At 49.1% G+C, this 27,550-nt stretch overlaps 1 protein-coding gene across 3 annotated transcripts in view; it reads left to right on the top strand.

The window, feature by feature from the left end:
* The window catches only part of LOC139236054 (dedicator of cytokinesis protein 2-like), a 1,544,097-nt gene that overhangs the window by 465,000 nt on the left and 1,051,547 nt on the right, over positions 1-27,550 (top strand). For all 3 annotated transcript variants that reach the window (XM_070866795.1, XM_070866794.1, XM_070866796.1), the window contains one exon: positions 7,664-7,753. In XM_070866795.1, the coding sequence (XP_070722896.1) occupies positions 7,664-7,753 (90 nt within the window). The remainder of the gene's footprint in view (positions 1-7,663; positions 7,754-27,550) is intronic.

Raw genomic sequence — 27,550 nt, 5'->3', positions numbered from 1 at the left:
GTCAGGAGAGGACGACCGATCCAGCTAAGATCACGCTGAACGAGCAGGAGAGACAACTCAACCTGAGGATGAACAAGAAGTATATGTGATACACACCATCACCACCAAATGCTCTCCCATAACGTTAAAAGCTAAACCCAACAGCACTCCAGTCTCCATGGAATTGGACACGGGGGCGAGTCAATCAGTAATGAGCCAGAAGGCATTCGAGAGGCTGTGGGGCGATAGAGCACAACGACCCAAGCTGATCCCGATTCAGGCAAAGCTGATACCAGTTATTGGTAGTGCGGACATAAGAGCATCCCATGAGGGAGCGGTGCACAATTTACCATTTTGGATTGTTTCAGGTGATGGGCCAACGCTGCTTGGTAGAAGATGGATGGGGAAGATTCGATGGAACTTGGAAGACCTCTGCGTACCTTCTCCGGCGAACGACGTCTCACGAAGTGCAGTTCCATTTGAAGATCCCCGAGGCACAGGCCGCTCATCACGACCACGAGGAGGTGAAGATCAACCGAGCAGCAGTATAGGCGCGGTACCCTCCACCCAAAGCCGACGACCTCCTTGCGACGATGGAAAAGGCTCCAGGTCGATCAAGCAGTGTGGGACTCCGGCTAAAACGATCTAAATGCGCCTTCTCAACGCCAGAGACAAAATCCCTGGGGAGGAAGATTGCGGCAGTCGGCCTCACAGACACGGATGAGAGTGAGTCCAGACCACGGAATGAAAGAGCATCCAGACCACAGGACGAGAGTGCGTCCAGACCACAGGACGAGAGAGCGCCCAGACCACGGGATGCCGCCGTAACGAAACAGCGGCATGCGTTGGCCAGCACGGGTTTGGGGCAAAGGTAAAGGGGCGGCCGCTTGGAAGGGCCAGGAACCCACTACGTTCCAATAAGTTGTTTGCACTGTGCAACCCATGTGAGTGTTCTTTTGCGGCCAATGATGTACTATCATATGGGGGTCAGGGTAGCAGGCGAAAACCGACGGGTCGTATATGTATTTGACAAAGTACTTGTAGCAAATGATGTGTTATCACACGGGGTCGGTCATGTTGTTCAGCAAGCCAAAGTAGCGGGCGAACCCCAACCAGTTGTACATGTCTCCAATAAGTTAACCAAGGCAGTAGCTTGGGATCACGGGACAAAAGAGACGTACCAAAGAGTGTCCCAATATTTGCTCGAGTCAGTCAAGCTGTCCATCCCACAGTTTTGAGAGAGCAGAGGCACCATTATTGATGCGTTGTTTCGAGAATGTCTAACGCTATCTGTGCACTGTAACATGATCCGCCACGGGCTAGGCACTGAGAATGCCGCAAAGTTGGCTACAGTTGCCCACCACTGGGGTGGAAACGGTGCAGCTTGCAGACCTGTTCGTTGTTATGGAAGTGCTAGAAAGCAAGTGGTTAACCTTAATGGCCCCCCAGTTTAAGACCTGGACCAGCCAGGATCCCACGTTACCGCCTGCTAACGGTGAACCGTTAGACGGGTTATTGTAGCTTATCCGCCGCAAAGACGAAATGCTCATCCCATCAGATGGCCCCCTATGGGGCAACCCTGCAACATTGCAAAGAAAGGCAGGGAGGCTACACAGTCGGTGGTCCGGGGCCCAGGTTCCACGGGGAACCACGGGGCCTCCTGCCACTACTGAAAGTTTCAAGGCCATATCGGCCATCTTGGGCTTGCCAGACCTTAGGGTCAGCGACAATAGTCCCGAGTAGGCAGCCCAAATCAAAAAGCCAAGCACCACACGTGTCATGGTAAACTCCCTACCGACCCGGCTATCCCAGGTGCTACGCAGTCACCAGACAGAATCACTCAGAACCGAGCCTTCTGTATGCTATCAGCAGAGAATGTACCATGATCGCACGGCTCCTCCACGCGACATCAGAATAAATGATGTAGACCATGTTCATGGTCCCAAGTGGGCTGCTAGCACTGTATTAGCCAAAGAGGGGAATGGAGTGTATGTGATGAAAATGGAACGTTTGTTGTGAAACCATGTACTGGGAAAACGCAGAAAGCATTTGGACCAGACCAAACTGCAAACTACAGATAACCAGGAACCACTGTGAAAGGACCTGGTTCCATATAAATTCAATTCTTTCTTTCTTTAATTCCACCCATATTCACTCTTTATTGTTTCCCAAGTTCTTGGTGAGTTTGCATTGAGGGAGGTCAGTACAGAATATTGGGACAGTTTCTTCGTTCTCTCTATACCCAATGTCGAGTGTTCTCACCTGAGATGCAGCACGAGTGAGATGGAGGTTGCAGATGCCTCCGACCTGCGCGTAGAAATCCAATGGTAATCAAACATGCAGAGTAATTATTCCGGCATGCGTGATTGATGACAGAACTTCGATAAAAACGTCACATAAAGTAAGGCTTCGAGTGAGGCCATTGAATAAATGCGAGAGATGCTATTGTTAGACCGAGGTGCCTGACGAATCCTGTCATTTCAACAGTGCCCACATTACTTCAGCACCATTGCTCTGCCAGGTTCACTAACTCGTTGCATACAGCACCTTCAGGTAATGACTCGTGTTAATCCAGCTCCCTCACGCTGTCAGATTCAGTAACTCCTCCCAGCCACCATCCTGCAGTAATGATTGTATCTCTACCCCTCCGGTTCCCTCACTCTGTCAGGCTCAGTAACTCATCCTACCCAACACCTTCTGTTAATGGCTGATGTTAATTCAGCCCTGTCGCACTGCCAGACTCAGTACTTCATTGCATCCAACAGCTTCTGTTAATGACTGATGTTAATTCACCTTCGTCGCAATGTTCAGTTGAGCAGTCTTGTGTTACTGACTACATATCTAACGATATTAATGTTGCTCCTTCATACTGTTGGAATTACTAACCCTTCTCAACCAACCTGCTGTGTTAACGACCTTATTCTTACTAATAGGAATCCTACTTAATACATTGTCGAGCTTTAATCCGTCTCAATATTCAGTGCGAAGGATCATTGGGATGAAATTGCCCCTTTCTAAAGCTCCTGGGCGGGGGGGGGGGGGGGGTGGGGGTGGAGGAGAAGACTTTTCGCCCTGGGAGAGGGGGTGCTACTGTCTCCCGGGAAATTGTCCAGAGGTTTGCGGAGGTGCCGCCATGGCAGCGCCGCGCCCCGTGGTTAGCGTCCTTAGCCGCCGCGCAACCGGCGATGGCATCATCGGTGTGCACGGTGATCCCTCGCCACCCTGCGCCGACCCCTTAATGCCCCGCCGTGGAAATTGCCCCCGCGGTCACGAAGCTGGCCGACATCCGCTCTCGGGACGCTAGTTAAAGGGGAGGTCGGCAGTGCCCCGGGCCCGCCATCTTTTTTTTTGCATTGCCGACTCTCGAGTCGGCTCAATGATAGCTGTCGTAATGTGGTCCGGGCCACCATCATGCAGCCCAGCACTCCATTTTGGGTGCTGGGCTGCAGTGCCGGTACCACGCTGTCCTGGTGGTTGAGTGGAGGCCATCAGAGGCCTTGCAGAGTTCAAAGCGGCCCTCTTCAAGCAATGGGGAGGGGTGTTCAAGTGTGTCAGCGCCTCAGTAGTGCCTCGGTATCCACCTCTGAAAGAAGTGGACCGCGCGAGATTGCGCTCCGCTTCCTTTGAGGGACAGGAAGCGGGAATTCAGCGGCAGGGGCAGAAAGTCCCGGCCCCTGTATTAATGTTAATCCAGCTCCCTCACAGTGTTACCTTTCCTAGCCAACACCCTGTCTTACTGTATGTCTGTTGATGATTATCCAGCTTCCTTACAAAGTTGACTTCATTTAACACCTTCCACGGGCCTGGTTTAATTCCTGGTTCTTGATCGCATTTCTTTACTTACACCTTTAGCATCGCCAGGCAACAACAGCAACAACGTAGAAATAAAATAAAAACATAGAAATATAAAAAATAGGCGCAGGAGTAGACCATTCGGCCCTTCGAGCCTGCACCACCATTCAATAAGATCATGGCTGATCATTCACCTCAGTACCTCTTTCCTGCTTTCTCTCCATACTCCTTGATCCCCTTAGCCATTTGGGCCATATCTAACTCCCTCTTGAATATATCCAATGGACTGGCATCAACAACTCTCTGCGGCAGAGAATTCCACAGGTTAACAACTCTCTGAGTGAAGAAGTTTCTCCTCATCTCAGTCCTAAATGGCTTACCCCTTATCCTAAGACTCCTGATTCTGGACTTCCCCAACATAGGGAACATTCTTCCGCATTTAACCTGTATAGTCCCGTCAGAATTTCATACGTTTCTATGAGATCCCCTCTCATCCTTCTAAACTCCAGTGAATAAAAGCCCAGTTGATCCAGTCTCTCCTCATATGACAGTCCGGCCATCCTGGGAATCAGTCTGGTGAACCTTCGCTGCACTCCCTCAATAGCAAGAACATCCTTCCTCAGATTAGGCGACCAAAACTGAACACAATATTCCAGGTGAGGCCTCACTAAGGCCCTGAACAACTGCAGTAAGACCTCCCTGCTCCTTTACTCAAAACCCCTAGCTATGAAGGCCAACATACCATTTGCCTTCTTCACCGCCTGCTGTACCAGCATGCCCACTTTCAGTGACTGATGTACCATGACACCCAGGTCTCATTGCACCTCCCCTTTTCCTAACCTGTCGCCATTCAGATAATATTCTGCCTTCGTGTTTTTGCCCCCAAAATGGATAACCTCACATTTATCCACATTATACTGCATCTGCCATGCATTTGCCCACTCACCTAACCTGTCCAGGCCTGCAGCCTCTTAGCGTCCACCTCACAGCTCACACCGCCACCCAGTTTCGTGTCATCCGCAAACTTGGAGATATTACACTCAATTCCTTCATCTAAATCGTTCATCTGAGCTATCCTGCGATTCCTACTCTGACTAGCACGTGGCACTGGTAGCAATCTTGAGATTATTACCTTTGAGGTCCTATTTTTGAACTTAACTCCTAGCTCCCTAAATTCAGCTTGTAGGATCTCATCCCGTTTTTTACCTATATCGTTGGTACCTATATGCACGACGACAACTGGATGTTCACCCTTCCCCTTCAAAATGTTCTGCAACTGCTCCGAGACATCCTTGACCCTTGCACCAGGGAGGCAACATACCATCCTGGAGTCTTGATTGCGGCCGCAGAAACGTCTATCTATTCCCCTTCAATAGAATCCCCTACCACTTTTGCTCTCCCACTTTTTTTCCTGCCCTCCTGTGCAACAGAGCCACCCACGGTGCCATGGACTTGGCTGCCGCTGCCCTGCTCTGATGAGTCATCCCCCCCCAACAATACCAATGTGGTGTATCTGTTTTGGAGGGGGATGACTGCAGGGGACCTCTGCACTACCTTCCTTCCACTGCCCTTCCTGTTCGTCATCCATTCCCTATCTGTCTGTGTAACCTTTACCTGCGGTAAGACCAACTCACTAAACGTGCTATTCATGGCATCCTCAGCATCGCGCATGCTCTAGAGTGAATCCACCCACGTCTCCAGTGCCACAATGCGGTCTGTCAGCAGCTTCTCGTAGCTTCTGGCACATGTAGTCGTCAGGGACACTGGAAGCATCCCTGAGTTTCCACATAGCACAGGAGGAGCATGACACGTGTCTGAGCTCTCCTGCCATGACTTAACCCTTAGATTAACTTAATTTGGCAACAACAATGATAAAGGTTACCGACTGATAGGGAAAAGAAATAGATAAACGACTCACCAATCACTTACCCCTTTGGCTGTGACATCACCTTTCTATGTTTACCTTCTGCCCCAGCACCTGCACCAGCTTGTCTCCGCCGACTCCCCAGATTCGCGCTGTTCCGAACTCCCGCCTCCCACGACATTGGGCCTTTTATAGGCCTCTGTCGACTCCCCGGACTTGCGCTGCTCCGAACTCCCGCCTCCCACGACATTGGGCCTTTTATAGGCCTCTGTTGACTCCCCGGACTTGCGCTGCTCCGAACTCCCGCCTCCCACGACATTGGGCCTTTTATAGGCCTCTGTTGACTCCCCGGACTTGCGCTGCTCCGAACTCCCGCCTCCCACGACATTGGGCCTTTTATAGGCCTCTGTCGACTCCCCGGACTCGCGCTGCTCCGAACTCCCGCCTCCCACGACATTGGGCCTTTTATAGGCCTCCGTCGATTCCCCGGACTCGCGCTGCTCCGAACTCCAGCCTCCCGACGACGTTGGGCCTTTTATAGGCCTCTGTCGACTCCCCCGACTCGCGCTGCTCCGAACTCCAGCCTCCCGACGACGTTGGGACTTTTATAGGCCTCTGTCGACTCCCCGGACTCGCGCTGCTCCGAACTCCCGCCTCCCGACGACGTTGGGACTTTTATAGGCCTCCGCCGGCTCCCCGGACTCGCGCTGCTCCGAACTCCCGCCTCCCGACGACGTTGGGCCTTTTATAGGCCTCCGCCGGCTCCCCGGGCTCGCGCTGCTCTGAACTCTCGGCTTGCATTTATGTAATACCTTTAAACGAATGCGTTCCTGGTGCCCAATGTTACTTGGGCTGTGAAGGAACACTTAAAACAGTCAAAATCAACAATTCCATTCGCGTTGTATCATGCGACTACGAGGATGGTGGAAAGCAAACTGGATGGACCTCGGTCTTTTCTCATCGAGTAATTCCTCCATTCGAAGGCTCGCTTTGGGCATAAGGTCAATCTATTGGCAGCACTAGATTTCCCAACCAGAATAAGGTACCTCAGCAAAATCACAGCACGGCCCAACCCGACCCGCCCACGTGGGCAACTCAATTGCACTGGAAATGGCACAAAAACGTACTGCACTGTTGGAGGTGCCATCTCTAAGATAGACATTAAACCGAGGCACTCTCAGGTAGACATAAAAGATCCTGTGGCACTATTTCGAAGAAGAGCAGTGGATTGGATTTGGATTGGATCAGTATTGTGTTTCAAGGTGTTAGCCGTGGCTCGGTGTGTAGCACACTCACCTCTGACAGAAAGTGGTGGCTTCAAGTCTTGCTCCAGGGGCTTGAGCACATAATCTATAGTGCAATATTGAGGGAGTACTGCACTGTTGGAGGTGCCATTTCTAAGATGAGACATTAAACCGAGGCCCTCTCAGGTAGACGTAAAAGATTCCGTGGCACTATTTCGACGAAGAGCAGTGGGAGTTAATCCCAGTGTCCTGGCCAATATTTATCCCTTAACCGACGCCATTAAAACAGATTATCTGGTCATTATCACATTGCTGTTTGTGGGAGCTTGCTGTGTGCAAATTGGCTGCCGTGTTTCCCACATTACAACAGTGACTACCCTTCAAAAATGACTTTATTGGCTGTCCTGGGACGTCCTGGGATCGTGAAAGGCTCTATATAAATGCAAGCCTTTCTTTATTTTAGGCAAAAATAGGGTGAGTAGAAATTCAAGCCTTCCCCATCCCCCCCGCCTCCCACCCTACTCCAACACCTACCCCCCATGGTCTTCGTTGCAATTCCAGAGCCTTGCTGTTCACATGCAAAAAAATGCAACAATATTGTGTTTAGTTTGTGTCTGTTTCTGTAGGTTTGTAAAATGTTAACATATCTGGCATTTTCTGTGACCTCATGTTTTCAACCGTGTTAAATGAAACCTCTTAAAATTCCTGCAAATCAAATCAATGAGCTCACAAGTAACCCTGAGGTGCTTCTCTCTGACCCCATGTCTCTCCTTTTTGTCTGCAGTTCCTCCAGGATACGCTGGATGCCCTCTTTAGCATCATGATGGAGTTTTCAGAAAACAGCGCGTATGATAAGCTGGTGTTTGATGCCCTGGTAAGATCTCAACCCCTCTATTTATTGTCATGGGAACTGGAGGAGGCTGTTCAGCCTCTCGATCTTGTTCCACCATTCTGTGAGATCATGGCTTATCTGTGACCTATCTCCGTATACCCACTGTAATGTATACACCTGTGAGTGTGCTCACAGGTGTGTAGAGATGTTGAAAAGAGGGCAGTTAAAAGTGTCTGGAATGTCTCCAGATCGGAGGGCACTTGATCTAATGTCTATTTTGTTCCCCCCCACCAAAAGAGTTGTAGAGATGTTGAAAAGAGGGCAGTTAAAAGTGTCTGGAGTGTCCCCAGATCGGGGGGCACTTGATCTAATGTTTATTTTGTTCCCCCCCCCAAAAGAGTTGTAGAGATGTTGGGCATATGACTTTCCGTCTTCAGACCCTACAGAGATTCCTGTACGTCGAGCCCCCTCCTAGACAGTGTGCACTGGCGACGCATTTCTTCCGCCAGCAGTACTGCCTCAATAATGACACACAGCTCCTGTTTGTGAGCCTGGGGGGACGTCAGGATCGCTGTCCAGGAGCTGCCTGTCTTTTACCAGGAACTCACCAGGGTCTGGAACAAAGTCTCCACCAAGCGCAGCTCTCCATCGGCTGGAGTGGCAGCTGTCCTGCAGGAGCCGCTGCTCGGGAATCCGTACCTCCACGGCCGAGGTTTTAGGTGGCAGGCGGACGAGAGGGCTGTGGCTGGTGAGGTGACCAGGGTCAGGGACCTGCTCGATGGCGGAGGAGCGGGCTGGATGGTGCCAGACGAGCTGGCACGGCGCCTATCCTGGGACGACGTCCGGCACAAGGCCAATGCCATCGAGTTGCTAAAAACAGCTCTGGGCCCTGACTGTGTTAAGTGTGTCGAGGAGGCTCAAGCACGTGGTGGGGAGATCCCACCCGTACTGATCCCCGTCCGGATGGAATTCCTCATCGGCGCCAATCCCTGAATCCCCCCGCGGGAGATGCCCCTCACAACTTGAGCCGCCTCGGGGAAATCCCCTCCATGCCTTTCAGTTCTGCATGGAGGGGATTCCTGTACGGGCTGCTCCTGCACGCTCTCAACCTTGCCATCCTCGTCTGCCGTGCGGGTACGTACCATCTTGCCATCCGGAGGAGGCGGGGGTCCCCAATGGAGTGCTCTCCGTGCGGGAGTCCTTCCTCTATTTATTGGGGACTTGGCCTGGAGGGTGTGCACGGAGCAATCCCGTGCAATAAATATTTAAGTCGGTTCACGGGCTCCCAGGCCGCCTGCAATTTCTGCGATCTGGAAGAGTCCGTGTTCCATGTTTTTATGGAGTGTGCGAGGTTGCAGCCCCTGTTCCATTATTTAAAGGGGCTGCTCCTCAAATCCTGGTTGCACTTCAGTCCCACGCTCCTGATCTTTGGGCACCCTGTGCGGAGGGGAGCGGGTAGGTCCGAGGGCCTCCTCGCAGGACTGCTCCTGGGCACATAAGAACATAAGAATTAGGAACAGGAGTAGGCCATCTAGCCTCTCGAGCCAGCATGGCTGATCTGGCCGTGGACTCAGCTCCACTTACCCGCCCGCTCCCCATAACCCTTAATTCCCTTATTGGTTAAAAATCTATCTATCTGTGACTTGAATACATTCAATGAGCTAGCCTCAACTGCTTCATTGGGCAGAGAATTCCACAGATTCACAACTCTCTGGGAGAAGAAATTCCTTCTCAACTCGGTTTTAAATTGGCTCCCCCGTATTTTGAGGCTGTGCCCCCTAGTTCTCGTCTCCCCGACCAGTGGAAACAAACTCTCTGCCTCTATCTTGTCTATCCCTTTCATTATTTTAAATGTTTCTATAAGATCACCCCTCATCCTTCTGAACTCCAACGAGTAAAGACCCAGTCTACTCAATCTATCATCATAAAGTAACCCCCTCATCTCCGGTATCAGCCTAGTGAATCGTCTCTGTACCCCCTCCAAAGCTAGTATATCCTTCCTTAAGTAAGGTGACCAAAACTGCACGCAGTACTCCAGGTGCGGCCTCACCAATACAGTTGCAGAAGGACCTCCCTGCTTTTGTACTCCATCCCTCTCGCAATGAAGGCCAACATTCCATGCGCCTTCCTGATTACCTACTGCACCTGCAAACTAACTTTTTGGGATTCATGCACAAGGAGGGGTCCCCGATGGAGGGCACTCTACGCAGGGGTCCTCCCACTATTCATCGGGGACTTGGCCTGGAGGGTGGTGCACGGAGCAGTGCCGTGCAATAAATTTTTAAGCCGGTTCACGGACTCCCAGGCCGCCTGCAATTTCTGCGGTCTGGAAGAGTCCGTGTTCCATGTTTTTATGGAATGCACAAGGTTGCAGCCCCTGTTTTATTATTTGAAGGGGCTGCTCCTGAAATTCTGGCTGCACTTCAGTCCCACTCTCCTGATCTTTGGGCACCCTGTGCGGAGGGGAGCGGGTAGGTCCGAAGGCCTCCTCGTAGGACTGCTCCTGGGCACGGCCAAGGGTGCCATCAGCCGGTCCAGGCAGCGGGCGGTCGAGGGGGTCGTTCAACCTGACTGCCTGCCTCTCTTCCGCTCTTACATCCGGTCCAGGATGTCCTTGGAGATGGAGCACGCGGTGTCCACCGGTACGCTCGCGGCCTTCCGCGAGAGGTGGGCACCGGAGGGACTGGAGTGCATCATCACGCCCGGCAACCAAATTTTAATTTGATTTTACGTTTTAAAGTTTAATTTGTTTTAATTGACGGTGCTTTTAGTGTCCCCTTCCCTTTTATAGGGGGCACTGGAAAAATCTGATTTTAGCGCCCAAAAAAAAAAGAAAAAAAATGAAAAACACAAAAAAAAACCCAAAAAAAGGAAAAAAGGGCCTTGTAAATGTCTGGTGTGTCACCCAGGTCGGGTGGCACCATTTAATGTTTTATGTTTTTGCAGGTGAACTCCAAAAAGAGTTTCATGCACAAGGACCCCCAGGTCCCTCTGCACCTCAGCATGTTGTAATTTCTCCCCATTCAAATAATATTCCCTTTTACTGTTTTTTTTCCCAAGGTGGATGACCTCACACTTTCCGACATTGTATTCCATCTGCCAAACCTTAGCCCATTCGCTTAACCGATCCAAATCTCTTTGCAGCCTTTCTGTGTCCTCTACACAACCCACTTTCCCACTAATCTTTGTCTCACGGCCAAAGGTGCCATCAGCCGGTCCAGGCATCGGGCGGTCGAGGGGGTCGTTCAGCCCGACTGCCTTGCTCTCTTCTGCACGTACATCCGAGCCAGGGTGTCCCTGGAGATGGAACACGCGGTGTCCACCGGTACGCTCGCGGCCTTTCACGAGAGGTGGGCATCGGAGGGACTGGAGTGCATCATCACCCCCGGCAATCAAATTTTAATTTGATTTCATGTTTTATAGTTTTATTTCTTTTATTGTGCCGGGTTTTAGTGTCCCCTCCCTTTTAGCCAGGGGGCACTTGTATAATTTGTGGTTTTAGTGCCCAAAGAAAACCCACCAAAAAAAACAAAAACAAAAACAAAAAAGGGTACTTGAAGACTGTTTGGAGTGTACCCCCCTTTAATCAGGGGGCACTTGATTTAATTGATTTATTGTTTTTCAGCCAAAAAGAATTGTAGAGATTTTGGGCATGCGACTTTCCGTCTTCAGACCCTGCAGAGATACCTGTACGTCGAGCCCCCTCCGAGATGGTGTGCACTGGCGATGCATTTCTTCCGCCAGCAGTACTGCCTCAATTAAGACACGCGGCTCCTGTTTGTGAGCCTGGGGGGCGTCAGGACCACCATGCGGGGGCTGCCTGTCTTTTACCAGGAACTCATCAGGGTCTGGAACAGAGTCGCCACCAAGCGCAGCTCTCCACCGTCTGAAGTGACGGCTGTCCTTCGGGAGTCGCTGCTCAGGAATCCGTAACTCCACGACCGAGGTTTTAGGTGGCAGGCGGATGAGAAGGCTGTGTCTGGCGAGATGACCAGGGTCAGGGACCTGCTTGATGGCAGAGGAGCGGGCTGGATGGTGCCAGACGAGCTGGCACGCGCCTATCGTGGGCCGACGTCCGGCGTGCGGCCAATACCATCGAGTCGCTAAAAACAGTGCTGGGCCCTGACTCCGTTAGGTGTGCCGAGTAGGCTCAAGCACGTGGGGAGATCCCGCCTGTACTGACCCCCTTCCGGACGGAATTCCTCATCAGCGTCAATCCTCGAAACCTCCCCCGGGAGCCAGCGCCTCACAACCTGAGCCTCCTCCGGGAAATTCCCTCCGTGCCTTTCAGTTCTGCGAGGAGGGGATTCCTGTACGGGCTGCTCCTGCACACTCTCCACGTTGCCAGCCTCGCCTGCCATCCGGACACACCATGGCGTACCATTTTGCCGTCCAGAGGAGGCGGGTGTCCCCAATGGAGTGCTCTCTACGCGGGAGTCCTCCCCCTATTTATTGGGGACTTGGCCTGGAGGGTATTGCATGGAGCAGTCCCGTGCAATAAGTTTTTGAGTCGGTTCACGGGCTCCCAGGCCGCCTGTAGTTTCTGCGGTCTGGAGGAGTCCATGTTCCATGTATATGTTGAATGTGCGAGGTTGCAGCCCCTCTTCCAATATTTAAAAGGGCTGTTCCTCAAATTCTGGTTGCACTTCAGTCCCACACTCCTGATCTTTGGGCACCCTGTGCTGAGGGGAGCGGGCAGGTCGGAAGGCCTCGTAGGACTGCTCCTGGGCACGGCCAAGGGGACCATCAACCGGCCCAGACAGTGGTTGGTCGAGGGGTTTGTTCAGCCCGACTGCCTGCCTCTCTTCCGCGGTTACATCTGAGCCAAGGTGTCCCTGGAGATGGAGCACGCGGTGTCCACCGATACGCTCGCGGCCTTCCGCGAGAGGTGGATGCCGGAGGGACTGGAGTGCATCATCACCCCCGGCAACCAAATGTTAATTTGAACTATGTCTAACGCTTAATTTGTTTAACTTTGTCGGTTTTAGTGCCCCCCCCCCCCCCCCCCTTTTAGTCAGGGGACACTTGTATAATTTGTGTTTTTGGTGCCCTCAAAAAGAAACAAGGGGGCACTTGAAAAGTTTTTGGTGTGTGCCCTCTCCCTCCTTTAATCAGGGGGCACTTGATTACTGTGTCTACAAAAATAGTTATAGAATTGTTGAGTTGTGAGTGGCTTAGCCAGTCACATGATGCTCACAAGACTCAATAAAACCCCAGCCAGTTGGTTTAGGGGATCCGCGATGAGTCCAGTGGATGAACTGGTAAGGTGCAGTGTGATTGTTAAACCTTTGTTAATAAACCAACTAGTTCTTAATAGCAATGTGTTGCTATGAATCCTTTAGCAAAGAACCCATGAAGCAAATATATTACACCTGCCGTTAGCCCATATTCCTTAATACCTTTGGTTAACAGAAAGCGATCAATCTCCGATTTAAAATTAACAATTGATCTCGCATCAATTACCATTTGTAGAAGAGAGTTCCAAGTTTCTACCACCCTTTGTTCCTAATTTCGCTCCTGAAAGGTCTAATTTTTAGACAATGCCCTGTAGTCCCAGACTCCCCAACCAGCAGGAATAGTTTCTCCCCATCTATCCTCTTTGTTCCCCTTAATATCTTGAAAACTTCAATCGAATCACCTATTAACCTTCTAAATTCCAGGGAATACAACCCTAATTTTAATAGTCTCTCCTAGTAATTCCTTGGAGTCCGGGTATCATTCTGGTAAACCTACGCTGCAGCTCCTCCAAGGCCAATATATCCTTCCTAAGTTGCGGTGCCCAGAACTGAACGCAGTGCTCCAGGTGTGGTCTAATCATAGCTTTATGTAACTGTAACATAAACTTCCACCTCTTTATACATCCCTCAATGGCATGACTAAAATTGAGATCAGCGCACTGCCAATATTTAGGAGCGGGGTTAGTTTACTGTCCTGATAGAGATCTCGCTAAGGACAAACTACGTTCTGCCTCTGGCCTTCTCATTGGAAAATAGGGCTTCCAGTATGCTTTGAGTAAATAGACGTTTGTTGCAGCATCACCGTAGCCGCCGCCAGTCAAATCATTCCAGAAATATTTTCTTTGGACAGCAGACGCATGTTGTGCATTCATCCAGGGAGAAGTTGATGTATTAAAAATATAATAACATCAGTTGGAGCGATTTCTCTTCTTGTAAGTACCATTGAGCCCTGTCACGATGCAGCAAAGCGTGTTTTATGCTTCATAGTTACCAATACTATGAGTGAACCTCGGGGTTATCTATCTTAGATGTGAGCCCTAATTTTAACTTGGGGCAGATGGGCTGCAGGGTGGGCAGGATTCCACCTCCCCTCCCCACAACCCACACCCCACCCCACAGTGAGTTAAATGTGAGCCCCTCCCCGGGCGTTTCTAAACTTCGGACCCCATTTGAATCCGGCAGATGGGCGGGAGTGATGTCAGGGTGGTGAGAGCGGGAATTCAACAACAACAACTTGTATTTATATCTTGCCTTTCACCTAGTGAAATGTCCCAAGGTGCTTCACAGGAGTGTTAAGAGATAAAACAATTTGACACCGAGCCGCCTAAGTAGAAATTAGCGCAGGTGACCAAAACCTTGGTCAAACAGATAGGTTTTGATGGAGAGTCTTGAAGGAGAAAAGAGAGGTAGAGAGGCGGAGAGGTTAAGGCAGGGAGTTCCAGAGCTTGGGGCCCAGGCAACAGAAGGCACGGCCATTGATGGTTGAGTGATTATAATCATGGAAGCTCAAGAGGGCAGAATTAGAGGGTTAGGATTACGGTGTCTGCGGCCACCAGGGACCCAACGAAATGGTCCCTGGCCTAAGGGTTACTGCCGGGAGAGGGAGTGTGAATGGCAATTGTGGTGGGAGGGAGTGTGAAGGGCAGGGCTGGGGATCTCTGGCCAACTCTGCCCCCTCCTGCCAGGTTTCCACAGGCAGGTTCGGCACCGATGACATCATCGGGGTGGCAACCTTTAGCTTGCTAAGCAGGCCCTTCCCCTTCCTGGGGTGAGCGGCCCGTCCCGTGCCCGAAATATCCATGTTTAAAATAGCATCAGCTGGAAACACATCAGGAACATGGTGCTAAACCCCCACCAACTGCCATTTTATGTGTCAGCTGTGGCTCAGTGGGCAGCACACTCACCTCTGAGTCAGAAGGTTGTGGGTTGAAGTACCATTCCGGAAACTTGAACACAAAATCTAGGCTAACACTCCTGGTGCAATACTGAGGGAGTTGAGAAATGCTCGCGCTTGCGGCTAATTAGCTCCAGGATCTCCTGGTCGTTCTCGTCCAGTGACCTAAAAAACAGATGGCGAGTGGAGAAAGCACAGGAGATCCAACAGTTAGCGGACAACCACGACATACGTGGATTCTTCATTGCAGTCAAGACCACCTACGGCCCAAGCACCCAAGGCCCTACCCCACTACTGGCCAAGAATGGTGAGGTATTCATCAGGGACAGAGAGGCAGTCAGTGCCCATTGGAAGGAGCATTTTGAAGATCTCCTTAACCGAGACTCTGCCTTCGACGCGAGTGTCCTCGACTCCATGCCACAGCATGCTACCCGCAGCACAACCCCAGCCTGGCACGAGGTAGAAAAGGCCATCGTCAGCTGAAGAATAACAAGGCAACGCGAGCAGATGGGATTCCCACCGAAGCACTAAAGCATGGCGGAGAAGCACTTTTGGCATGAATACATGACCTAATTTCTCTTATCTGGAAGGAGGAGGGCATGCTGGGAGATCTCAGGGATGCTGTAATCGTGACCATCTTCAAAAAAGGGGACAAGTCCGACTGCGGTAACTACAGAGGAATCTCCCTGCTGTCGGCCACAGGGGAAATCATTGCAAGAATCCTCCTCTATTGTCTTTTTCCTGTGGTTGAAGAGCTCCTTCCAAAGTCGCAATGCAGATTCCGTCCACTGAGGGGTACAATAGACCTGATCTTCACCACTCGACAACTACAAGAGAAATGCAGAGAACAGCACCAACTCTTGTACATGACCTTCTTTGACCTCACAAAGGCCTTTGACATTGTCAACTGTGAGGGATTATGGAGGGTCCCCTTCTGTTTCGGCTGCCCTCAAAAGTTTGTCGCCATTCTCCGTCTGCTCCACGATGACATGCAAGCCGTGATCCTGACCAATGGGTCCACCACAGACCCAATCCTCGTCCGGACCAGGGTCAAGCAGGGCTGCGTCATCTCACCAATGCTCTTCTTGATCTTCCTTGCTGCAATGCTACATCTCACCCTTAGCAAGCTCCCCGCCAGAGTGGAGCTAAATTATAGAACGGATGGGAATCTGTTCAACCTCCACCACGTCCAGGCCAAATCCAAGGTCACCCCATCCTCTGTCATCGAACTATAGTATGCAGATGACGCGTCTGGACTCCAAGCCATCGTCAACATCTTCACCGAGGTGTACGAAAGCATGGGTCTTACACTAAACATCCGAAAGACAAAGGTCCTCCACCAACCTGCCCCCGCCACACAGCACGGCCCCCGGTCATCAAAATCCATGACGAGGCCTTGGACAACGTGGACCATTTTCCATACCTCGGGAGACTACTGTCAGCAAGAGCAGACATTGACGATGAGGTCCAACACCACTTTCAGTGCGCCAGCGCAGCCTTTGGTCACCTGAGGAAGAGAGTGTTTGAAGACCAGAAACTCAAATCTGGCACCAAGCTCATTGCCTACAGGGCAGTAGCGATACCTGCCCTCCTATATGGCTCAGAGTTGTGGACTATATACAGAATACATCTCAAAGTGCTGGAGAAGTACCACCCGCGCTGCCGCCGCAAGATCCTGCAAATCCATTGGCAGGACAGATGCACCAACGTCAGTGTTGTCACTCAGGCCAACATCCCCAGCATTGAAGCATTGATCACGCTCGATCAGCTCCGTTGGGCGGGCCACATCGTCCGCATGCCCGACACGAGACTCCAAAAGCAAGCGCTCTACTCGGAGCTTCGCCTCACCAAGCGAGCCCCAGGTGGGCAGAGGAAACGCTTCAAGGACACCCTCAAAGCCTCCTTGACAAAGTGCAACATCCCCACTGACTCCTGGGAATTCCTGGCCCAAGACTGCCTAAAGTGTAGGAAGAGCAAAGCGCTGAGCACCTCGAGTCCCATCGCCGAGAACAAGCAGAAACCATTCGTAGACAGCGGAAGGAGCGTGCGTCAACTCAGACTCCCCGCCCACCCTTTCCTTCAACCACTGTCTGACCCACCTGTGACAGAGACTGTAATTCCAGCATTGAACTCGTCACCTGAGAACTCACTTTTAAAGTGGAAGCAAATCATCCTCGACTCTGAGGGACTGCCGATAATGATGACTGAGGGAGTGCTGCACTGTCGGAGGTGCCGTCTTTCAGATGAGATGTTAAAACTCAGACACTGCCTGCCCTCTCAGGTGGACGTAAAACAGATTACCTGGTCATTATCATATTGCCAATTGTGGGAACTTGTGCGCAAATTGGCTGCTGCATTTCCCACATTACAACGGTGACTACACTCCAAAAGTACTTCATTGGTTGTAAAGCACTTTGGGATGTCCTGAGGTCATGAAAGACGCTGTAAAAATGCAAGTCTTTCTTTCTTTAACTACCATTCTGTCCCGTCCGTGACAGGCAGCCCTGTATTATTCTGTGTGTGTTTTTCATCGCCTACTTGCATCGAGACCACAACAGCACAAAGGCTGGTCTGGAGTTTCCACCACCCAGAGATAGTTTGGTGCCTTTATATCCTGAGCTGTGGGTGGGCCGATTGAAATATCCCCACTTTACGGCTGCAAAACTTACCTTGCATTTGGACAGCAGTTTTGCAAAAGCCCAGTGAGGTGTCCCTTTTCTTGTTTTGAGAGCGATTGTCAGCATACCTTTGCACCGCTGCTCCGACAGATCAGCAACACAATAACATTCCAAGCAATGATCTGTTTCAATTACAATTGAAAGAGAGGAAGCATTGAATTCAAAATAAACCAATAACATTTTAGACAGTATGCAGTGCCTAGTACGTGGCGACGGACATTTGCGCCACACATTAGGAAGGATGTGAAGGCCTGAGTGAGGATCTGAAAAGATTTACGAGAATGGTTCCAGGGACGAGGGCCTTCGGTTACGTGGATAGACCGGAGAAGCTGGGGTTGTTCTCCTTAGAGCAGAGAAGGTTAGGAGGAGATTTGATAGAGATAGTCAAAATCATGAGGGGTCTAAACAGAGTCAATAGAGGGAAACTGTTCCTATTGGCAGAAGACTCGAGAACCAGAGGTCACAGATTTAAGGTGATTGGCAAAAGAACCAAAGTTGACATGAGTTAAAGTTTTTTACGCAGCGAGTGGTTAGGATCTGGAATGCACCGCCTGAAAGGGTGGTGGAGTTAGGCTCAATCGCGGCTTTCGAAAGGGAGTTGGATAAGTACCTGCAGGGCTACTGGGAAAGGGCGGGGGAGTGAGACTAGCTGAAGTGCCTTTGCAGCGAGTCGGCATGGGCTCAACAGGCCGCTTGGCCTTCTCCCGTGCTGTAACCATTCTATTCTAAGTGGACCAGGTTGTGCCAGCAGACCAGGGTCATGTGATCATGTGCGTGATGTTGGCCGTTCCGCCCTTCTGGCTGGCAAAGGACGTGTGATTGTCAGCGGATGAAATTACTCTTGATGATGTCCCAGCTCAAGCTACACTTGGTGTAGCACTAAGACAATACATGTCCCAGGATTGATCTGTGTTCAGTTAGTTGACCTCAGCCACTGCAACACATAAGGATCTCCTTCAACAACGCGGAACACTCAGATCTGCTAGGCGGGTCTTATTGTCCGCATGCCCGACACAAGATTCCCAAAGCAAGCGCTCTACTCGGAACTCCGACACGGCAAGTGAGCCCCAGGTGGGCAGAGGAAATGTGGTTCAGGGGAAGGTGGCTCGACCGTGGTTAACAAGGGAAATTAAGGATAGTGTTAAATCCAAGGAAGAGGCATATAAATTGGCCAGAAAAAGCAGCAAACCTGAGGACTGGGAGAAATTTAGAATTCAGCAGAGGAGGACAAAGGGTTTAATTAGGAGGGGGAAAATAGAGTATGAGAGGAAGCTTGCCGGGAACATAAAAACTGACTGCAAAAGCTTCTATAGATATGTGAAGAGAAAAAGATTAGTGAAGACAAATATAGGTCCCTTGCAGTCGGATTCAGGTGACTTTATAATGGGGAAGAAAGAAATGGCAGACCAATTGAACAAATACTTTGGTTCTGTCTTCACGAAGGAAGACACAAATAACCTTCCAGAAGTGCTAGGGGACCGAGGGTCTAGTGAGAAGGAGGAACTGAAGGATATCCTTATTAGGCGGGAAATTGTGTTAGGGAAATTGATGGGATTGAAGGCTGATAAATCCCGGGGGCCTGATAGTCTGCATCCCAGAGTACTTAAGGAAGTAGCCCTAGAAATAGTGGATGCATTGGTGATCATTTTCCAACAGTCTATTGACCCTGGATCAGTTCCTATGGACTGGAGGGTAGCTAATGTAACACCACTTTTTAAAAAGGGAGAGAGAGAGAGAAAGCAGATAATTATAGACCAGTTAGCCTAACATCAGTAGTGGGGAAAATGTTGGAATCAATTATTAAGGATGAAATAGCAGCGCATTTGGAAAGCAGTGACAGGATCGGTCCAAGTCAACATGGATTTATGAAAGGGAAATCATGCTTGACAAATCTTCCAAAATTTTTTGAGGATGTAACCAACAGAGTGGACAAGGGAGAACCAGTGGATGTGGTGTATTTGAACTTTCAAAAGGCTTTTCACAAAGTCCCATACAAGAGATTGGTGTGCAAAATGAAAGCGCATGGTATTGGGGGTAATATACTGACATGGATAGAGAACTGGTTGGCAGACAGGAAGCAGAGAGTCGGGATTAACGGGTCCTTTTCAGAATGGCAGGCAGTGACTAGTGGTGTGACGCAGGGCTCAGTGCTGGGACCCCAGCTCTTTACAATATACATCAATGATTTGGATGAAGGAATTGAGTGTAATATCTCCAAGTTTGCAGATGACACTAAACTGGGTGGCGGTGTGAGCTGTGAGGGGGATGCTAGGAGGCTGCAGGGTGACTTGGACAGTTAGGTGAGTGGGCAAATGCATGGCAGATACAGTATAATGTGGATAAATGTGAGGTTATCCACTTTGGTGGAAAAACGCGAAGACAGAATATTATCTGAATGGCGGCAGATTAAGAAAAGGGGAGGTGCAACGAGACCTGGGTGTTATGGTTCATCAGTCATAGAAAGTTGGCATACAGGTACAGCAGGTGGTGAAGAAGGCAAATGGTATGTTGGCCTTCATAGCTAGGGGATTTGAGTATAGGAGCAGGGAGGTCTTATTGCAGTTGTACAGGGCCTTGGTGAGGCCTCACTTGGAATATTGTGTTCGGTTTTGGTCTCCTAATCTGAGGAAGGATGCTCTTGCTATTGAGGGAGTGCAGCGAAGGTTCACCAGACTGATTCCCGGGATGGTAGGACTGACATATGAGGAGAGACTGGATCAACTGTGCCTTTATACATTGGAGTTTAGAAGGATGAGAGGGGAACTCATAGAAACTTATAAAATTCTGACGGGACAGGACACGTTAGATGCGGATAGAATGTTCCCGATGTTGGGGAAACATAGAAACATAGAAACATAGAAAATAGGTGCAGGAGTAGGCCATTCGGCCCTTCTAGCCTGCACCGCCATTCAATGGGTTCATGGCTGAACATTCAACTTCAGTACCCCATTCCTGCTTTCTCGCCATACCCCTTGATCCCCCTAGTAGTAAGGACCTCATCTAACTCCTTTTTGAATATATTTAGTGAATTGGCCTCAACAACTTTCTGTGGTAGAGAATTCCACAGGTTCACCACTCTCTGGATGAAGAAGTTCCTCCACATCTCAGTCCTGAATGGCTTACCCCTTATCCTTAGACTGTGACCTCTGGTTCTGGACTTCCCCAACATTGGGAACATTCTTCCTGCATCTAACCTGTCTAACCCCGTCAGAATTTTAAATGTTTCTATGAGGTCCCCTCTCAATCTTCTGAACTCCAGTGAATACAAGCCCAGTTGATCCAGTCTTTCTTGATAGGTCAGTCCCGCCATCCCGGGAATCAGTCTGGTGAACCTTCGCTGCACTCCCTCAATAGCAAGAATGTCCTTCCTCAGGTTAGGAGACCAAAACTGTACACAATACTCCAGGTGTGGCCTCACCAATGCCCTGTACAACTGTAGCAACACCTCCCTGCCCCTGTACTCAAATCCCCTTGCTATGAAGGCCAACATGCCATTTGCTTTCTTAACCGCCTGCTGCACCTGCATGCCAACCTTCAATGACTGATGTACCACGACACCCAGGTCTCTTTGCACCTCCCCTTTTCCTAATCTGTCACCATTCAGATAATAGTCTGTCTCTGTGTTTTTACCACCAAAGTGGATAACCTCACATTTCAAAGTGGATAACTCCAGAACCAGGGGACACAGTCTTAGGATAAGGGGTAGGCCATTTAGGACTGAGATGAGGAGAAACTTCTTCACTCAGAGTTGTTAACTTGTGGAATTCCCTGCCGCAGAGAATTGTTGATGCCGGTTCATTGGATATGTTCAAGAGGGAGTTAGATATGGCCCTTACGGCTAAGGGGATCAAGGGGTATGGAGAGAAAGCAGGAAAGGGGTACTGAAGGAATGATCAGACATGATCTTATTGAATGGTGGTGCAGGCTCGAAGGGCCGAATGGCCTACTCCTGCACCTATTTTCTATGTTTCAAGGACACCCTCAAAGCTTCCTTGATAAAATGCAACATCCCCACCGACACCTGGAAATCTCTGGCCAAAGGCCGCCCTCAGTGGGGGAAGAGCATCTGGGAGGGCGCTGAGCACCTCGAATCACGTCGCTGAGAGCATGCAGAAAACAAACACAGGCAGCGGAAGGAGCGTGCGGCAAACCAGACTCGCTACCTACCCTTTCCTTCAAAGACTGTCTGTCCCACCTGTGACAGAGAACGTAATTCCCGTATTGGACTGTACAGTCACCTAAGAACTCACTTTTTGAGTGAAAGCAAGTCTTCCTCGATTTCGAGGGACTGCCTATGATGATAAGGATCTCCAGTTGTTCTGAGTGCCCCATACGTTATCAGCCTGCGTACCTACTGCTCATTGCTATCTCATGACCCTTGCTGGAAAATGAGCATGTGTGGATGTCTGGTGAGAACAGTATTGCGTTCAGGTGCGATGACTTTCCTGAATGCCTGTTGACGCTCACTACCTGAAACAAAAAATCTATTGTCCATCCATACTAGCCTTAGACGGTTTTGGTGGGTCTTCATTTTGAACCACTGCAGTTCATGTGGTGAAGTTGCTTTCACAATGCTGTTAGGGAGGGAGTTCCAGGATTTTGTCCCAACGACGATGAAGGAACAACGATATATGTCCAGGTCGGGATGGTGCGCGACTGGAGGGGATTTTGCAGGTGGTGTGTTCCCACGCGCCTGCTGCCCTCGTCCTTCGGGTGGTGGAGGTCGCGGGTTTGTGAGCTGCTGTAGAAGAAGCCTTGGCATCGCACTTGGGATCATGCATGAAGAAGGCCATTTGAAGGTACCAGAATGTGTGCCAGCTTCCACAGAACTGTATCCCACCCAGAAACTTTTGGATTGGAGGGGAGGAATTACATGGGAGTTGGTAGGAGTTGGTCCGCTCAAAGTGGAGGAGGGGCATCCGAGAAGGCACCGAACTTTGAGTCTTCGCCGGGAGCACACGGATGCCAAGCGGGAGCGCATGACAAATCAAACACCCCACCCACCCGTCCCACCAACCATCATCTACCCAACCTGTGACAGAGACTGGAGATCCCGCATTGGTCTCATCAGTCACCTTAAAACTCATTTTAGTGTGGAAGCAAGTCATCCTCGACTCCGAGGGAACTGTATAAGAAGAAGAAAGTGGGCAAAGGGGAGAGAGAGATAAAGCTTGCATGATGTTCAGTGGCTGGGAAGAGATGGTGTGAAGACAGTGCGAACAACCCCGCTACGGAAAGACCAGCGATGACGTGTGGTCCAATCCATTACACCATCCCTAGCGAGGAGGATACTTGCGTTGTCAAACAGCCTGCACGCGAAGTAGAACAGGATGAACCAGAGGACCAATAAATCAGTATTAAAAAGTAAATACTTCATGTGACAATGTCCTGTCTCCTGGAAAGGTGAAGCATCACAAATGAAAAGATTTTGATAGAATGCGCCATGTTCCTGAAAGTCCCATCCCTCACAGACAAAATAAGTGTACCTCCTTTATATTGTCACCTTGCCTGATATCGAGAGAGTAACGCTGGTAATCCCCTCCTTTCAGGGCTCAATGCCTCTGACAAGCTGTAACACAAACACCACAATTTCCACTGTGTTTAAATTGGATTTGACTCCCTCTAGATTCTTTCGATTAGCATGTTAAGGAAAGATAAATAGCTGTAGTATGATTAATGAACGTGTTCCTCAGCCACTGGTCTGCAATGTAAATAGGCTGATGGATGTCTTTCTGGCCATGATCCTGGGCTAAGACTTTTATAATAATCTGACAAGTATCCAGGATACATTACGGGTAAGGTCTGCAAAGATTTCCAGCTTTCCAAAAGATTTTAACCCTTTATGTGGTCAGATTGACTGAAAATATTTTTTATATTTAAAAACCCTGTCCATTAAGGTAAGTTTATTTTTTACCTCAAGTAGAACATATTGGCCCAGAAATTCCGGCCTTCTGGGTCCATACGGAGTGTGTACGGACCCGGCAAGGTGTCACAAAAGCCGTTTTTCAGCTTTTCAGGTCTGCCAAGCTGGAGCTCGACAGATCCTCCGTATCTCCACATCCAGGACATTTGCAAAGGCAAGATTGCGGTATTTACCCATATCTTGCCCAGCGGATGTCCTGAAAACTCTTGCAAAGCAAGTGCATAGCCTACTTTTACAGGTGTATAAGCTGTAAAATGCACAAAAACATAATAAAATAAAATTTTTAAAACACATTTATTGTTAGAAACCCTCACCACTATGGTAAGTTTATTTTAAACCATAATTAAAAATACATTTTTAAAAATCGGAAAAATATATTTTTTTTATAATACATAAATAACTTTAATTTTAAATTAATAAAAATAAGTGGTATGTTTTTTCTATTTTGTATTTGTATTTTGGGTATTTGGAAGGTGGGGTTTTCAATCATAAAAATGGGAACTCCAACTTACGGAGTTCCCATTATTATGAATGAGTACTTTACCTGATTGGCTGCCCAGAACCATGTGACTCCAGCTCCAGCCCTGCGCATGTCCTGAGGTAAACGCGCTGCGACGCGCAGTGAGTGAAGACCTCAAGACCGGGATTCCACGTGGGCTCAGCTGCTTCAGGTAAGTGCGCATCTTTTTAAAACTTTTATACCCGATCGCCCATGGGAAGCAGCTGACCAGGATTTCTAGGCCATTAAAGACATTTTTTTAAAACATTTTTATATGTCTAAAACATTTAATTCAATTCATTTTAAATATGTGAAGTGTTTTTCTTATTTACAAATGGAACTCACCATTACTGTGAATGGGGTTACGCCATTTTCATTGGTTGGGCCCACATAATCCCAGGCTGCACATATGCCCCTGGATTACATGTGCCCTACGCTGGGCTGTGAATGGAGACTTCATAGCGCAAGTCTACATTCTTCTGAAGTGTAATCACTGTTTTTTCATGTAGGAAATGCAGCAGCCAATTTGCGTACAGCAAGCTCCCATAAATGGCAATGTGATATTGACCAGATCATCTGATTTTTATTGGTGTTGAATGAGGGATAAATATTGGCCAGGTCACCAGGGATAACTCACCTGCTCTTCTTCGCAATAGTGCCGTGGGATCTCTTATGTCCACCTGAGAGGGCAGACGAGGCCTCAGTTTAACGTCTCATCTGAAGGACGGCACCTCCGACAGTGCAGTGCTCCCTTAGCACTGCACTGGGAGTGTCAGCCTGGAGTGGGGCTTGAACCCACAACCCTCTGACTCAGAGGCGAGGGTGCTACCCACTGAGCCACAGCTAACACTATTGCAGCCATAATGTGGAGCAAGGCTAATGGAGGAATTTAAAGACAAGGACAAGGGTTTTAAAATTTAATGGGGTATAAATTTACCCGCACCTGTTTTCAGGCACGAAGGTTGTTGTGAAGATAATAGTAGAATGGCATGCCTGAAGTCACTGTTGAATCGGCTCAGACTTGGAGTAGGTGGGAGGTGAGGGAAGAAAATTGGAGAGAGACAAGGAAGAATAGTGACCGGGAGATCAGCGACCATTTATTACCAATTTCAATGCTGGGGAGTCTACTTGTGGTATGAGGAGTTGGTTAGAAAGTTTGTTACGGCTTCTCCCACTGACTCAGCGGGCAACAAAACCGACGGTGTCAGCTATGGCTCAGTTGGTAGCACTCTCACCTCTACAAGTCACAAGGTTGCCGCTTCACAGTCCCACTCCAGAGACCTAAGCACAAAATCTAGATTCACGCTCGAGTGCAGTGCTGATTGAGTGCTGCACTGTCAGAGGTGGCGTCCTTCAGATGAAATGTTAAACCGAGGACCCGTCTGTCCTCTCAGGTGGACGTAAAAGATCCTGTGGCACTATTTAAAGAAGAGCAGGGGAGTTATCCCTGGTGTTCGGATCAATATTTATCCCTCAACCAACATCACTAATACACATTAGCTGGTTATTATCATATTGCTGTGGGACATAGGAACAGGAGTAGGCCATTTAGCCCCTCGAGCCTGTACCGCCATTCAATGAGATCATGGGTGATCTGCAATTGAACTCTATATACCCTTTAGCCTTTGACCCATATCCCTTAATAACTTTGATTAACAAAAAGTTATCAATCTCCGAATTAAACTTAACAATTGATCTAGCATCAATTGCGGTTTGCAGAAGAAAGTTCCAAATTTCTACCACCCTTTGTGTGAAGGACTGTTCCCTGATTTCACTCCTGAAAGGTCTGGCTCTAATTTTTAGACTATGCCCCTTAATCCTAGACTCCCCAACCAGATGAAATATTTTCTCTATATCTACCCTATTTGTTCGCCTTAATATCCTGAAAATTTTGATCAGATCACCCCTTAACCTTCTAAATTCTGGGAAATGTGTGTAATTGCTCCTCCTAACTTAACCCTTTAAGTCCGGGTATTATTCTGGTAAACCTATGCTGCACTCCCTCCAAGGCAAATATATCCGTGTTGTGTGCAAATTGGCTGCTGCCTTTCCTACATTACAACAGTGACTACACTTCAAAAAAGTACTTCATTGGCTGTAAAGGGATGTCCCTAGGTCGTGAAAGGCGTTACATAATGCAAGTCTTCTTTTTTGTCTGTTTGGTATAGAGTTGAGCAGTATCCATTAGGAACATAAGAGCATAAGAAATAGGAGCAGGAGCAGGCCATTTGACCTCTCGTGCCTGCTCCGCCATTCAATAAGATCATGGCTGATCTGATCCTGGCCTCAATTCCACTTCCCTGCCCACTCCCCATAACCCTTGACTCCCTTATCAAAAATCTGTCTATCTCCACCTTAACTATAATCAATGACCCAGCCTCCACAGCTCTCTGGGGAAGAGAATTCCAAAGATTCACGACCCTCTGAGAGAAGAAATTCCTCCTCATTTCCATTTTAAATGGGCGACCCCTTATTCTGAAATTAAGCCCCTAGTTCTAGAATCCCCCACGAGGGGAAACATTCTCTCTGCATCTACCCTGTCAAGCCCCTTCAGAATCTTATATGTTTCAATAAGATTCCCTCTTATTCTTCTAAACTCCATAATGAAGAAGAAAGCTGCGGACTGCAGGAAGATATCAATCAACAGGTCAGGTGGGCAGAATAGTGACAAATGGAATTTAATCCAGAGAAATGTGAGGTTTGGGGAGGGCTAACAAGGAAAAGGAATACACATTAAATGGTAGGACACTGAGAAGTGTAGAGGAACAAAGGAACCTTGGAGTGCATGTCCACAGATCCCTGAAGGTAGCAGGCCAGGTAGATAAGGTGATTAAGAAGGCATACGGAATGCTTGCCTTTTATTAGCCGAGGCATAGAGGGGTTATGCTTGAACTGTATAAAACACTGGTTAGGCCACAGCTGGAGTACTGCGTGCAGTTCTGGTCACTGAATTACAGGAAGGATGTGATTGCACTGAGAGGGTACAGTGGAGATTTATGAGGATGTTGCCGGGAGTGGATAATCTTAGCTTTGAAGATAGATTGGATAGGCTGGGTTTGTTTTCCTTGGAACAGAGGAAGCTGAGGGGACACCTCATTGAGGTGTATAAAATTATGAGGGGCCTAGATATAGTGGATCTAAAGGGCCTATCTCCCTTAGCAACAACCAGCGGGCATAAATTTAAAGTAATTGGTTGAAGGTTTAGAAGGGATTTAAGGGGAAATGTCTTCATGCAGAGAGTTGTGTGGGGGTCTGGAACTCACTGCCTGAAAAGGTGGTAGAGGCAGAAACCCTCACCACATTTAAAAAATGCTTGGATGTGCACTTGAAGTGTTGTAACCTACAGGGCTACGGACCAAGAGCTGGAAAGTGGGATTAGGCTGGATAGCCTCTTGGCCTCCTTCCGTGCTTAAACTTCTATGATTCTATAATTCTAAGCATGAGTATAGATAGACCCAAACTGCTCAACCTTTCTGCATAAGACAACCCCTTCATCTCAGGAATCAACCTCGTGAACTTTCTCTGAACTGCTTCTAATGCAAGTATGTCCCTCCTTAAATACGGAGACCAAAACTGTACGCGGTATTCCAGGAATGGTCTCACCAATA

This window comes from Pristiophorus japonicus, chromosome 2 (genome assembly GCF_044704955.1).
Source record: "Pristiophorus japonicus isolate sPriJap1 chromosome 2, sPriJap1.hap1, whole genome shotgun sequence".
Classification (NCBI taxonomy): domain Eukaryota; kingdom Metazoa; phylum Chordata; class Chondrichthyes; family Pristiophoridae; genus Pristiophorus; species Pristiophorus japonicus.
Note: the sequence above shows the minus strand (reverse complement) of the source record. Positions and strands in the feature narration are given on the sequence as shown.